The sequence below is a fragment of the Diachasma alloeum genome, unplaced genomic scaffold, assembly GCF_001412515.2.
Source record: "Diachasma alloeum isolate Michigan unplaced genomic scaffold, Dall2.0 Dall_scaffold_00880, whole genome shotgun sequence".
Taxonomy (NCBI): Eukaryota; Metazoa; Arthropoda; class Insecta; order Hymenoptera; family Braconidae; genus Diachasma; species Diachasma alloeum.
The window spans coordinates 97,384-111,425 of NW_021681001.1; the positions used below are offsets into that span (position 1 = coordinate 97,384).

General features: G+C 39.1%; 2 protein-coding genes across 2 annotated transcripts; both read left to right on the forward strand.

Moving 5' to 3' along the window:
* Positions 1 to 1,490: 1,490 nt before the first annotated feature.
* LOC107045162 lies at positions 1,491 to 3,616 on the forward strand. The gene is made up of 4 exons (XM_015267322.1): positions 1,491 to 1,778; positions 2,123 to 2,489; positions 2,570 to 2,777; positions 2,959 to 3,616. Exons 1-4 carry the CDS (start codon positions 1,491 to 1,493, stop codon positions 3,614 to 3,616), a joined length of 1,521 nt encoding a protein of 506 aa, XP_015122808.1.
* Positions 3,617 to 4,681: 1,065 nt separating this feature from the next.
* Positions 4,682 to 12,331, forward strand: LOC107045163 (octapeptide-repeat protein T2). The gene is made up of 5 exons (XM_015267324.1): positions 4,682 to 4,729; positions 4,873 to 4,917; positions 8,936 to 9,070; positions 9,168 to 9,640; positions 10,545 to 12,331. Exons 1-5 carry the CDS (start codon positions 4,682 to 4,684, stop codon positions 10,720 to 10,722), a joined length of 879 nt encoding a protein of 292 aa, XP_015122810.1. The 3' UTR covers positions 10,723 to 12,331.
* The last annotated feature ends 1,711 nt before the right edge of the window (positions 12,332 to 14,042 follow it).

Below are 14,042 nucleotides of genomic sequence, written 5' to 3' on the forward strand. Positions count from 1 at the left end.
AAGCTCACGCCTTTGAGGAGTGAAACATCTCCACCAATCAGAGCTCAGCTCGATTGGTCGGAATTCTCGCGGGTCTAGTGTGTCGCAGTACTGACCCCCGACATCAGTTCCGCGTTGGCCGGCTTAGTAATTAGTCGTGCCCAAATGAGTCTCCCGCAAGGGCTTACGCTTAATTCGTGATAGTCATTCCTTGGATTATTCGTGCCCTTGGATTACAGTGTTCAGGATTAAAATGACTTGGATTATAGTGTCCCTACCCCCGTGAGTTTTTACGGAGATTTTTATTGTTTTCCGAGCCATTAAGTAATGGCGTCAGTTTTCCCACCTCTCTGTGGTGTCCCGCGTGTGAACTTTGGGTCTCACGTGGAGAATTTTTCCCGATTACTCCGTAATCGTGGACGTAGAATTTTGTTTGCATTGGAGATGTCGACGTTCCCGGAATTATTATTCCGTGGTGAGAGTAATTGCTATAGTGTAAAATAGTATTTTTCGTTGTTTTTCCACGTCGGAAGATTTCCGTTGAGTGCCGAACATTTTTGCTCTGAGGTTTTTCGGATTTCACTCTACCGGTTTTCCGCTACGGCGAGTTTAATTTTAGTGAATTTTTATTTTCCCACCGTACGTTATAAGTATACCGTTTGGTTTATTTCCTCTCTCTCTCACTCTCACGGGGATTCGCATACCTTTTCCCCAGTTTTCGGAATTCTCGAGTATTTCGGGATTAGCGACTATTTTTATATTACCATTGAAGAATTTGACTACCTCACTTTTAAGCCAAATTAATCAATAATGTATTATCTTCGGATTACTTAGTTCAATTCAAATTATTATTTTCAAGTAATTATTTGCAGTTTAATCAGTTATAAAGATTTTTTTTTCTCTGTGAGATCAATATAAAAAGAGAGTATGTAAATTCTTTATTCTGAAAAATCTCAATAGTGAAACAAGTAAGGACAATGTCAATCTCTCTCTTTTTTTTGTTTTGTAGTTTTGACGGCCCCATTAACCCGTTTCCACCTGAAATCCACCCCTCTCTCCATAACCTAGCATACTGAGCGAACCGAGGATCGTCACCTTTCCCCAAAAATCTAGTTTTCTCCCTTTTCTTGTACGTTTTAGAGGTTTTCGAATTAGTTAGAACTGATTTTGTAGACTCCTTCGGTTTGTTAATTTCGGCAAAAAATTACCTGGCGCCCATAGATTTTTGCATTTTTGAGTTTAACTAGATTCAGGGGAAGAAGGGCGAAGGTAATAGGCATTTTTAACCCCTATGCAAAAATGTCACGTTAGAAGGGTGAAGGTAATAGGCATTTTATTGTTTTTTTTTGGTCCTACGCTTTTGGGAACCGTCGAACCTATGCTTTTCAGTCTTCAGTTATTTTTAGCGCGCCTTTTCCGGACAACCGAAATCCACTATTACACTTTTTACGCGATTGTTTTGTTTTGGTTTTTTAATGTTTTTTGGATTTCGTTTTGTTTTGTTTTTGAATATGACTTCTCTCGACGCGGTTATCAACCTACAGATATCGCGTGCGACTCTCATTGAAGAAAGTCTCTCGGATACGAAGAAGACGGATGCATCGCAGCTCGGGGTTTCCGCACTTGAGTCAATTTTCGACATTCTCTTGTCATATTGGGAGCAGTTTGAAGTTGCTCACGAGAGGCTCATAGCGAGTAGTGCTAAAGTGGAAGGTCTTCTGGGAATTCCGTATTTCAAGACTCAAGTGTTTGATAAAACGCTTGCGACTTTTCGCTCTGCTAAAGTCGCACTCGCTCAGGTAATGGAGTTGAAAGGAGCTCCTACCCTAAACCAATCTAGGAGGGGCTCTCAGCTCGGCGCTAACTCGTCTCACACAACTCGCAGAGCCTTACCGGAAATTGAATTTTCGAAGTTCTCTGGAATTTACAGAGAGTGGAGACCATGGCGTGACTTATTTCCCTCACCGTTACTTATGGCACTAGATCAGCTCCATTCCTCGCGAATCGTGTTCATCTTCAACTTGCTGAGGATGAAGGACACAGATTCCCAATGGCCGTCTCACCCATCATAAATGAAAGATATGTCGACGATATTTGTGGAGGAGCAGACTCTCATGACCAGCTCATAGAAACCGCTCGTCAGGTTCGTGATCTCTGTGCTGCTGGAGGAATGCCTCTGGCAAAATGGCATGGTAATAGTCCAGCGCTACTCAAGTGGCTCGATCCCGATTGTAACTCCAATGACCACCGAGTTTATGAGGATTCGGGGACGCGGATTCTTGGTGTATCGTGGCAGCCTAGCTCGGACAATTTCGTCGTCTCAAGTCAGACCAGCGTTGATTCGAAAGTCTTTAAGAGGAACATCCTCTCAGAGATCGCTCCGATCTATGACCCGCTCGGATTTCTATCTTCTGTCGTGATCAGGGGAAAACTGCTCATGCAGGAGACTTGGATTGGTAAGCTCGGCTGGGATGAGGAAGTTCCAGAACAAGTAGCTCAGTGTTGGAAAGGTTTCCGTAGTGTTTCCTATCCATATCAAGATGGCTAGGTCTGCTCGAGAATTCATCGATCGAAATCCATGGATTCTCAGATACTTCTGTTCTCCCGATGTCAGTCGCAGTCTATCTCAAGGTCTTCAATGGAAATGAAGAGCCTCGGATTTCGTTGGTCTGTTCAAGAAAGAAAGTAGTCTCGCTCGAACGGCTGACAATACCAAGACTGGAGCTCACAGTTGCTGTTCTTCTTACCAAACTCGTGAAGTACGTCAAAGATCAGCTTAACTTCTCCGAAGTTCCGATGTACTTATGGACCGACTCGTCAGTTTCGCTCACATGTAACAGCGCGCACCCTTCCAGATGGAAGGAATTTGTTAGAAACCATGTCCAGCGCATCCAAGAGATTACGAACGAATAATGGAGACTCGTTCCTGGTAAAGAGAACCACGCTAATTGTGCATTTCGTTGTCTAACCACACCTCAGCTCTCGTCACATAAGCTCTAGTGGCCAGTTCCATCGTGGCTTAAGAAAAGCTCATCGTCGCGGTCATCTCTATGTCTCCCCAGTGGCACTAGCCGACCTGGAGGAGAAGCCGGGTGTCGTGTTCAACGCGAAAGTCCAGCGCCCAGAAATTTGGGATATAGTCCATCGTTATTCCTCGCTCATTAAGCTGCTCAGAGTTACAGCTATTTGTCAGCGTTTTATTTCTCGGCTCAAGAAAGTTCCTGGATCTTCGTTAAAAACATCGCTAAACCCTGGTGACATCGAACAAGCTCAACTCTTCTGGATCAAGACCTGTCAGTCAGCGCATTTCTCCACTGAGCTGACAACCTGGTCCAGAGGACAAAAACTTAACGCATCGCATCCTCTCACTCGATTGACAGTGTTTCTCGACTGCCAGGGAGTTCTTCGTGTTGGCGGAAGGCTAAAGTTTGCTCAGCTCGACGGCGAAAACAAACATCCAGTCATCCTACCCAAGGAGTCTCAGCTTGCCCAGCTTATCATGGAGGATGCTTATCTCAGAACTCTTCATGGAGGAACGCAGCTCACACATGGCCAGCTCAGACAATCCTACTGGATCCTCAGAGGAAGAGCTCCAGTTAGGTCGTTTATTTTGAAGTGCGTTCCCTGCGCTAGATAGTGAGGAATCAGAGCTCAACAGCTAATGGGTCAGCTCCCCGTTGCCCGTCTCATTCCGCGCGTTCCTCAACACTGGAGTTGATTACACCGGACCAGTATCGCTTCGCTCATGGAAAGGACGTGGTCATAAATCACACAAAGAATGGCTCGCAATCTTCATTTGTATAGCTACGTCTGCGGTTCATCTCGAAGTCGTATCAGACTATTCAGCTGAAGGCTTCATAGCTGTGTATCGTCGTTTCGCTGCCCGGCGCGGACTATGTAGGAATCTGTTTTCCGATTCCTGCACAAATTTCTTCGGAGCCGATAAAGAGTTGAAGAAGTTCTTCTCAATGGCGTCTAAGGAATCTGACCAGCTCACTCATCTCTTGCTCAACGATGGAACAAAGTGGTTTTCAATCGTCCAGGTGCTCCACACTTTGGAAGTAAATGGGAAGCTGCGATGAAGTCGGTGAAGTTCCATCTCAACAAAACGATCGGCGAAGCTCTACTCACTTTTGAGGAACTTTACTTGCACAAATCGAAGCCGTGCTCAACTCTCGACCACTTGAATCGCTCTCGGAGGATACTGATGAAATCAGTGCTCTCACACCAGGACATTTCCTGATTGGCCAAGCGTCGGCTGCGGTACCTGAGCCTTCTCTGGACGATTTGAACGTCGCTCGTTTGTCCCGTTGGCAGCTCATCCAGCAGAAGGTCCAGTACTTTTGGAAACAGTGGTCTATTAGATATCTCCAGCATCTGCAGTCCATCTCGAAGTGACACCACGCATCTCACGACATCAGGATTGGTTCTATAGTCCTTCTCACCGACGAGAGATTCTCACCGACGAAGTGGCCTGTCGCTCGCGTCATCGCTCTTCATCCTGGTAGAGATGGACTCACCAGGGTGGTTACCATCAGGAAGTCTAGTTCAACTCTTCAGCGGCCCATCTCAAAGCTCGCTCTGCTGCCCGTCTCGACCAGCGACACATAAGATCTTCGCGACCAGCGTTACCAAGGATCGTCTCATGTGAAGTCAGCTCTACTCCGTTGGGTTCATCGTTAGTCCATTTTCGGACCAGCTCATGCCGAGGACTTACGACCTTCGCCTTGGAAACTGGCTCAAATTAGACGTGAGTACCGGAACCAGACGGAATTTACGACTCCAACGATTCTGGCAGTACTCCCAGTTGGTTGTCTCTGATGAGCTCAATCGGTGATGTTGCTCTTCGAACACTTATTGGTCTGAGTTCGATTAATCTTTTTTTTGTTGCAGAACTGCGAAAAAAGGTGTCAGCGATTGCTGACGGCGGAGGAGAAGGTTCGGTTTTCCACCGAATATTTATTTCCCACACACACACACACACTCACAGACACGCATGCACTCACACAAACTTCGCTCGCATGCATGCATGGCCTATGCACAACTGACCTGCGCAACAGTCTAAAGTGACCAGTGGCCTCTCACCTCTGACATCTGAGGCGCCACTTGATGGACAGGTGTCCAGTGAATGCCCCCATTTAAATTGAGGAACGTTCGGACCCTCGATGATAGACACCTTGCCACCTTGCGGTCTTTTAATCGGCCTGATTTGCATTTCGGCCTTCGGACAGTGTAGTTTGACTTTCTTCGAATCGTTCTATTGTTTGTTCCGCGTATAATTGCTCTGCGTTTTAAGTTCTGCGAATTATTCGATAATATTGTGACCCGTGCATTTGTTTGATCTTCTCGATTATTGTAATGAAATCAGCACGTGTAAATATTGCCTTTTTATTGTGATTAAATTGACTGAGTTAAAAAAAGTGTTGTGTTCTGGTCCCTCTCGCGCTCCCGTAAGAATTCGTTAATATCTCGCCCATCGATCCATAACTCCACAGATCTCAGACCCGGCATCGAACAGACAAAAATACCAAAAGAATCTGATTGACACAAGTAAACTGGACAACCGAAAGAAGAAAACTGACAGGTGAATCGGAAACGAAATGTAATCAGAGTTCACAAAAATTTCCCCGTCAGCACGTTGCCGCTCACGGTCACCGCTCGGTGTGCGATTACATTGCTAAAATACTCCATCAAAATAATAAAAGAATGAAATGAAACTTACACATAAAAATTAAAAAATTTTAGCTTCTCAAAATTATTTCCAAATTGAATTGAAAAATACTTTTGAGCGGGGGCTGTAATGTCTAAAAATTTTATGCTAAAATTAACTAAAAATTAAAATATAGACATAATGTAAAATAATAAATCATATAATTATGAGAGCATTTTCATCACCCGAACTCAATAAATCCAAAAACAATGGAATTGAGAACAAGAGTGATGAAATGCTTCATCAGCATGCCCCCGTTTCTCAATATAAAAATTCGTACATGAAGGAATAATTGAGAAACGATAAACCAAAATCCTCCAAAACCGCGTGAACTACTTCTCCGATGATGATTTAAAAGTGGGAAAACCATACGAAATTGCAGAAAAATAAAATATTATTCCGTCTTGAAGCAGTGACGGAGCAGTAACAATTCTGGTGGAAATAGTTCACTTAATCTGTCCGGTTTTTCAAACATTCCTCCCTCAATAATTCGCAGAGTCGAAATCATACGGGATAGTTGCCGTATTAATAGTGCTACGAACAATTGGAATTACCCGGAAATCAAATTTCTTTAACCGAGAGCGGTGACTTCTCATACACATAAGGAGTTCGATTATTGTGTCACGTTATGGACAGTCTCACTCAAACTCTAAAATTCAATTTTCAAAAATTTGTAAAAATAGTCTAACGAGTAGAAGAAAATGTCTTCACGAAAGTATCCATAATAACGTTTAGCACGACTAATTGCTGGTGAGGAAATTGCGGACTCCCCCAGGGATCTACAAATAAAACCATATAACTGTAAAAATCAGACTGAACTGTGAGTAACAAAAATTGTGATATAAAACCAAAATTAGATTCTTCAGATCATTCCAGGGGTAGAGAAATTCGAAGTAATTCAGTTGTTAAATTGTTGTAAATTAAATACTTCTGTTTTTGTAAATCTAATGATTCTAAATTCACAATTAAAATCAAATTCAACTCTAGATTTCTTGATCTTCAACTATCTTTGAAACGGAATCATCTCCCTAATAATAAAATCCCTTTCCACTTAGAAAATTCCATTTAAAACCCACTTGACAATTTTCTTTACTATTCAAAGGTAAGAGTATAAATTTTGCGTCGTCCAATAAATTTAAATTTTTCATAATTTTAGCTTCCTTTCTAAGCAATTAAAAAGATAGAACGCTGAATTAGTAAAATAATGAGTGAAGCAAGTTGAACTCAATTCATTGTTCAACTTCTTCACTTTTGTAAATAAATTATTACTTAATTTATTGACCCTATTTTGGGGCATAACATTCCTCCCCGCTAGGGAAGAACATTTCTATCATTGGAAATTTTCTTATCTGACACAATTTTACAATTTCCATCAAACATTGCCAGATAAGCAATTACAATATTTTCCACAAAATAACTTCTCATTTAAGATGATCAAATACAGTGTTTTTCCACAAAATCAAGTATCGCGGGAGTGATACGTGCCAAGATGTATGCGTGAAATGGCCACTACCGCTATACTTATTCCGAAGCGCCTTCCCCCTCTACTCATTTTCCGACTTTCCTGTATATAAGTATGCCAGTGCGATGAATTTCATCAAAACACGTTTATTCTGGTTTGTTTTGTTTTGGTTCGGAGTCGAGTTCGATGTATCGATATTTCATCCATTTCGATGTTTACCTTCTCCTTCTGACTTGTTTTGTTTTGATTCCGCCTTTATGTCTCGATATTTCAGTATATCGATATCTCGATAGTGAATATCGATGACTTGAGACCACTGAGGGTACGGTTAGGTTATTCCCACGTGTGTCAGCTGTTTCTAAGTTGCCGGTCATTTCATGCTTTATTGTTAATATTATCTTGTTATTTTTCAATCAAAAATGCAAGTGAAAGCGAAAATTGCGTAAAAGATATGGGAATTAAGTGAAAAATCTACTGAAATGTGAGGATAATAGTGTACTGTTGTGAATTATTCTTCAAATCACAAATGCAAATGAAACAGAAAATGCTATACAAGATATGGGAATCGAGTGAATAATCCGGCGAAAGTAAAGAAAAAATTATTAGTAAACTATTCGTGAAAATAACAAATGATAAAATAATAATAAAAATGATATGCCTGAACATTTGTGAAAGGACATATTTTTACGGAATTGTCTCGATGAACTAAAAAAAAGCAACATATGTCACTTGAATTCTCCTTGCAACGCTTGTTATTTGATATTTTCATATTTCTTATCACTGACGCGATTGAAAAAAAAAAATAGAAGAAATCAGAATTGAGGAAATTTTCACATAATTTTTGTCAATCAGCAGTAGCCATTTTTTTTATATGAAACCACACCGAATGCGTCGTTCGTTTTTTTTGTGGGGGAGGGGAGGAATGAGTGACAAGGGCGCCATTGTAAGTGAATGATCATCTGTGGAAATCAGAAGGCGTCAGTTACTAAGTGCTCTTTCATATGAGAATATGTATTTCCTCCCCATTGTGTTGATAAACAATTAAAAGGATAGTTAAGTCACATTTCTGAAGATAAAATTGATTTTTTCTAAAAAAATTCGACTCATTTCCATATTGTGGGGCTAGTTCAAGTCCGAATTGAACTGAAAATTCAAAACTGGGAGGTCGAAGTGATTCCTGATTTTTCATCTTTGTGAGTTTCGTACAGTGGCCATTTTTCCCCTTCATAAAATTGAGCTGGACCTCTATATTTATGAAAATGTGGTGAAAAGCAACCATTTTGTGCTGAGGATCCTCTGTGGAAATGGCAAAGCGTCATTTGCTTCGTGCTTTGTAACGAGAAACTACGTGTTTTTGTTATCTCGTTAAAAAGTAAAAAATTCCCCTCCAAACGAATAAAAATTGCAGTCAAACAGAAGGAAAAAAGGGAAAAGAAGCCATTAATTATCATCAATTATGGACCAAGTGGAAAGAGAACTTGTGAGTAATTATTTACCTATTTTTTCAGTTTTCATAACTCTCACTCATCATTCATGAACAAGTTTGGTATTCTCCACTGTGTGACATCCTCTTATTCTTGATTCTTAGCTCCCTCCGCAAGAATTCAAAGTCGATATCAAATTTAATAATCAATTATTGAGATAGATATCAAATTGAATAATCAATTATTGAGAAATGAAAATTAGTTTACGAAATTTCTTTGGCATTCAAACTGACATGGATAATATCATGCATGCGTAGAATGTTTATTCATAGAATTTGTAATAATTTTGATATTTTTTAGCAGAATGATCTCTTGCTTGATGACAATATGGAGATGGATGAGGAGAATCGTGTGCTCATTGAAGAGATCAATGAGGATGACGTATTATTTGGAGATGACGAGGGTTATGCCTCGAAACAGGCGCAGGCTAGATTTGTTGGCGAATGATTTGGATAGAGAGGAGACCATCCGTCGACTGAGGGATGAGTTATCTTCTTTGGAAGCCGTATGAGATAACAGGGCTCATGATCAGCCACCACTAAGAGATGAGCCTCGACAAGCAAATCCAGATCAGCCCAGAGGACGATTCTCACCTGCTCAAGGGAGGCAAAGACAACCCGAGCGTGACAACCCAGCTGGAGCACAAAGACTGAGACAACCAGAGCAGGACAATCCAGCTGGAGCACAGAGGCAGAGACCGAGACAAGTCCAGAGAGACAACCCAGCTGGAGCACAGAGACAGAGATCAAGACAAGCCCAGAGAGACAACCCAGCTGGAGCACAGAGTCCGAGACAAGCACAGGGAGACAACCCAGATGGAGCACAGAGACCGAGACAAGCACAGAGGCAGAGACAACCTCCACCCTTTAGACGAACGTTACCTACTATGAGGAGGAAGGAGAGTGAAGACAATCGAATGTATTTCAACAGGCAATTCGTCAATCACAGAGGGCAAATTCATCGAGGCCACCGTGCTGGCAGAAGGCTGGCTCAGCGTAATACTCGGTGAGCACAATATGCTTTTACACTTCTTGAAAATTCTGTTGGCTTCAGTGTTCTATCTAAATAGAGATTTCCTAGATCAAATGCTTATCTCACTTAGCTTATTTGTTACTTCATCAACTGATTTTTTCATTTCATTCTAATTTCTTGAAACTTTTATTTATTTGTTTTAATCTATTATAGTTGACTGTGATTGAGATTATAATGTTCGAATTGTTTGGAACATCTAAATTATGAATCATCTGCCAGAATGATTTCAATTCAGTACCGAAGTGGTAAATAAGTCGATTTTTCATATCTCATTGAATTATCTCACTAACGAGTGATTCTAGGAGGAAACATCAGAGAACATTTTTTGTGGACAATTTTCTCATCTACAAAAAAGCTTTTTTGATGTTTTCCCCGAAAATCACTCAGTATCGAGATAATTCAATGTTTAATGGGATATGGAAAATCGACTTGTTACCCTTTACCACTTTGCTACTGAATTGTTGCACTTGAATCACATTTTCACATATTTTTTCTGTTTTTTTTTTCGCCTAACATTTTCTATTTTTTACCCATCTTGATCTTAGATTTTGGAGGAGTCAGTATCGACGTGTTAATAATCGTCGTAATTTTAACTCGGGTCCCAATTTCAATTTTTATTACCCGCGTATATAAAAATCTTCGCCCTCAGAATTTCCTGCTGCGTCCTTCGTATATATTTGGTATCGGTTAAGTACCCTCAAGGTAGATTTCGTGCATTCTTTTTATTTATAAAAACATGAATCATAATCACCATCTATTCATACAAATGTCTTTTTTCTTTTCCTTGTAACAATTGATGGAATTTGAAATTTCCAAATACTATTTTTTAATCTACTTCAATAATAATTTTAAGATACATTTTTTATCCCTTTTCCAGGAAAGTAACAATGAAGATAATAATCGAACAAGAGTCAGACGTTGATGGTGAGAAAAGAAGCCAGAGGGACGACAGGAATTCGGTTTCATCAAGGGAAAGTAAATTATTTAGACGATTTCTCCCCATGATACCTAGAGATGAACGGCAAGACGTGATCATTCTATTCAACAAGTCCTAGGGAGAAATCTTTTTTTTTACGCGGGTGATAAATTGAATCACAAAATTGGAAGGTGTCAAGCTTCCCACATTGTCTAACAATTCATCGATCATTTCATTATTATTTCCCAATAAGAATTTGCTGACGAATTGATTCAGAGATTCTACATTTGTTTCTCGTCATTTGCTTTAACATATAAGAAATTAGAATTTTCTCAAATTTTGATTTTCCGCCTCCTAATGATCACAAGTATTTGATGTTTCTCATATTTTTCAGTCAATCTAATTCAATTTATGATTTATTATTCATTTTTTCTTGAAAAAATTTGTAGCTTCTGTCAAGTTTCTTGCATAATTCAGTTTATTTGACCATGTCAGGGATTCACATATATTACGAATGGTTGAAATTATAACCTTGGAAATTAGACAATTTCATTCGACTTCACTTCGTCATATCTACCTGATGGATTATTATTTTTCTACATATAGAATTTTTCTACTTCATTTTCATTTCCTTGAAGTCGTGATTCACCCCAATCATAATCAGTATTCGATGTCTTCTTTATTGTTCACTCGGTTCCATCGAACTTATGATTTGTTTTTTTCTCTCGAGTGACAATTTTATTTATAACATGTATAGTTTCCCTCCACTTTCTTGTGTTATTAAGTTAATTTGAGCTCATTTTCGTTGTTCTTTACTCAAAAATTCGTGAATAATACTATACTGTTAGGGTCCGCTACCAGAATGTCACAGACGATGGCGTGCCTTACCAATGGGACAAGAACACCAACGTCCTGAAGCCAGCCAAGTCCAACACTAAAAATACCTCTAAATCCCCTCCAATCCCCTCTCTCTCAGTCTCAACCTCTTTTGCAGACACAGTCTTTTCCCTCTATCCCCGCAACCACCACTTTCCCAACCCCTGTCAACATTAATAAGCCTGGAAATTTTTTAGGAGCCGGTCCTCTGAAACCCCCCACCCGGGAACCCCATCTGACCTATCGATTGCTTTCTGGAATGTGACTAACTTCTGCCACCTGGGGGACCTGGTGGAACACGACCTAGCTGACATCTTGTGTATCTCGGAAACCATGAAGATCAATCCTCCTCAGCCATGCCCCAAGTTACTCGACAACTTCAACTGTTTCTGGTCCAACGCTGTCAAGGACAAATCCAAGGGCAGGGGCAGTGGTGGGCTTCTTCTCTGCGCTATAAAAAAATATTGAATTTTATATCAGTTTATTTTATATCACATTATCAGTCATAATCAGTATTTAATGTTTGCTTTATTTTTCACTCAGTTCCATCTAATTTATGATTTGTTATAGTTTTCCTCCAATTACTTGTGCCATTTAGTTAATTTGACCTCATTTCCGTTGTTCTTCACTCCGAATTTCGTCAATAGTAATGTGGAGGTTTTTTTTTATCCTGAATTTAAATGATAAAATCAGAAATCTAAGGAATACATTCTAGTTGATTGTTCATTCATTTAATTTGAAAATCATTTTCCCTCATTTGTTTAGCTGATATCTGTTGGAAATGACGATTTGGAATCAAGCTAAGAAATATGAATCACATATGTATTTTTCCTCACTAAAAATTTATATGATATATCAAAATATTTCCACTTCATTACATCTATCGGATAATCTATGATTCTGTCTCATTTTTTCATTGAGTTATTGTAAGGAATTATTTTTTAAGTTTCTTGTGCTTCAATTTTCATAAAAATTAATTTTTCTTTGTTTTTCATGTTGTCATTCAATCGATTTGATGAATAATTTCTTTTAATTTGTTCAGCCGATATTTCGTGGAATTTATGATTTACAATTAAGTTTAAAAAAAATTAAGGACACATGATATATCTTTTCCTACTGAAAAATTAATGGGTTACATTAGAATATTGGAATAGAAATTTATTTTTTGATAATGTGATTGTTCAACTCGATAAATTTTCCTTTTTTTTTTGTAACGTTTTTTTATTTTCTATGAATGAATTCCTTACGTGAATTCTGATGTGAATTCATTCAGCTAATCAAATTTTCCGCCTCTATTCCATCTATCCTTTTTCATTTTTCCTCCGATTACGCCGCCATGTTGGCCAACAGATCAATTTCGATCAATGTATTAGCAATCGAGCATATTAACCTCAAATTCAGGTAATCAAGTGCGATCTCTGTGTTCATGATTGAGTTGATTTATTTTCATTCTATTATCATCCAGAATAGAAATCTCTGAGAGAATATCTTCATTCTTTCATTTTTCTTACAATAGACCTATATGCGCGCGTTGCGCGCGTACCACCCGTAAGTTCAAAATGGTCAAGTCTAAATCATAATTGACTTATTGTTAATTGATTATTCTTTATGACTTATAGAATGAAGAGATATAATATCAATATTCATTTCACNATATCGATTTCGAAAAAAGCTAGTGAACTGCTGATTAAATGTCTTCCAGTATTCCATGATTTGTGCGTTATATCAAGATTCATCGTTTCTAACAAAAAAAACTTGAAATCGCATCGTTATGCACGGAGAAATGGTCTCGTTTACAAAAAAACGCTAGANCCCTTTATTGAAATATAGAGTTTCCCTTTGAATCACAAGAGCTACCGCTGATCAATATTTTCCTTTCATTTATAGNCGCACTCACACACACTCCCATGCACACACATCGCCGTATTCCGCATCGAGAAAAGATGTAATTTATCAGAAAAGTAAAATTGTTTCTTGAATGTATATCGATTTCGAAAAAAGCTAGTGAACTGCTGATTAAATGTCTTCCAGTATTCCATGATTTGTGCGTTATATCAAGATTCATCGTTTCTAACAAAAAAAACTTGAAATCGCATCGTTATGCACGGAGAAATGGTCTCGTTTACAAAAAAACGCTAATTTTCGACTTTTTTCCAAATGTTTTTTGGAAAAAACTGGAGAAACGCTGAGACGATCGTCTCCATAATCTAATCAGGTTCAAGTCACATGAAAATACAGCGATTAAAAAAAAAAAAGTCAAATCGCATCGTTTGTTCAGGAGGAATCGTGGCACAAAATTTTTGTCACAGACGTACGCACACACATACACACATCCTCACATATAGACAGGTACCTGAAAAGGGTCAGAAGTGGTTCCAAAGGCCATGAAACGTGGAGAAATGCTTAAATTTCCACATTCGATTTTCGGGGTCATTACAATAACTTCCTCCCTTCGGGTCGGGAAGTTAATAACAGAAAGAGAGACGATTTGACTCGAAATACTTCATTTTCTTCTTTCTTCCAACAAAATATTTTCCAATTATCCAGATGATTCTCGAATTCGTCCAATCATATAAGAGAGGG

What these genes read in the sequence shown, in the direction of transcription:
- LOC107045162 (XM_015267322.1), top strand. Translation starts at nt 1,491, where the DNA reads ATGACTTCTCTCGACGCGGTTATCAACCTACAGATATCGCGTGCGACT. An exon ending in AGTAGCTCAGTGTTGGAAAG is followed by an intron (nt 2,490 to 2,569) that starts GTTTCCGTAGTG and finishes ATGGATTCTCAG; the next exon opens with ATACTTCTGTTCTCCCGATG. An exon ending in AACTTCTCCGAAGTTCCGAT is followed by an intron (nt 2,778 to 2,958) that starts GTACTTATGGAC and finishes ACCACACCTCAG; the next exon opens with CTCTCGTCACATAAGCTCTA.
- LOC107045163 (XM_015267324.1), top strand. Translation starts at nt 4,682, where the DNA reads ATGCCGAGGACTTACGACCTTCGCCTTGGAAACTGGCTCAAATTAGAC. An exon ending in GAAACTGGCTCAAATTAGAC is followed by an intron (nt 4,730 to 4,872) that starts GTGAGTACCGGA and finishes TTTTTGTTGCAG; the next exon opens with AACTGCGAAAAAAGGTGTCA. An exon ending in TGCTGACGGCGGAGGAGAAG is followed by an intron (nt 4,918 to 8,935) that starts GTTCGGTTTTCC and finishes GATATTTTTTAG; the next exon opens with CAGAATGATCTCTTGCTTGA.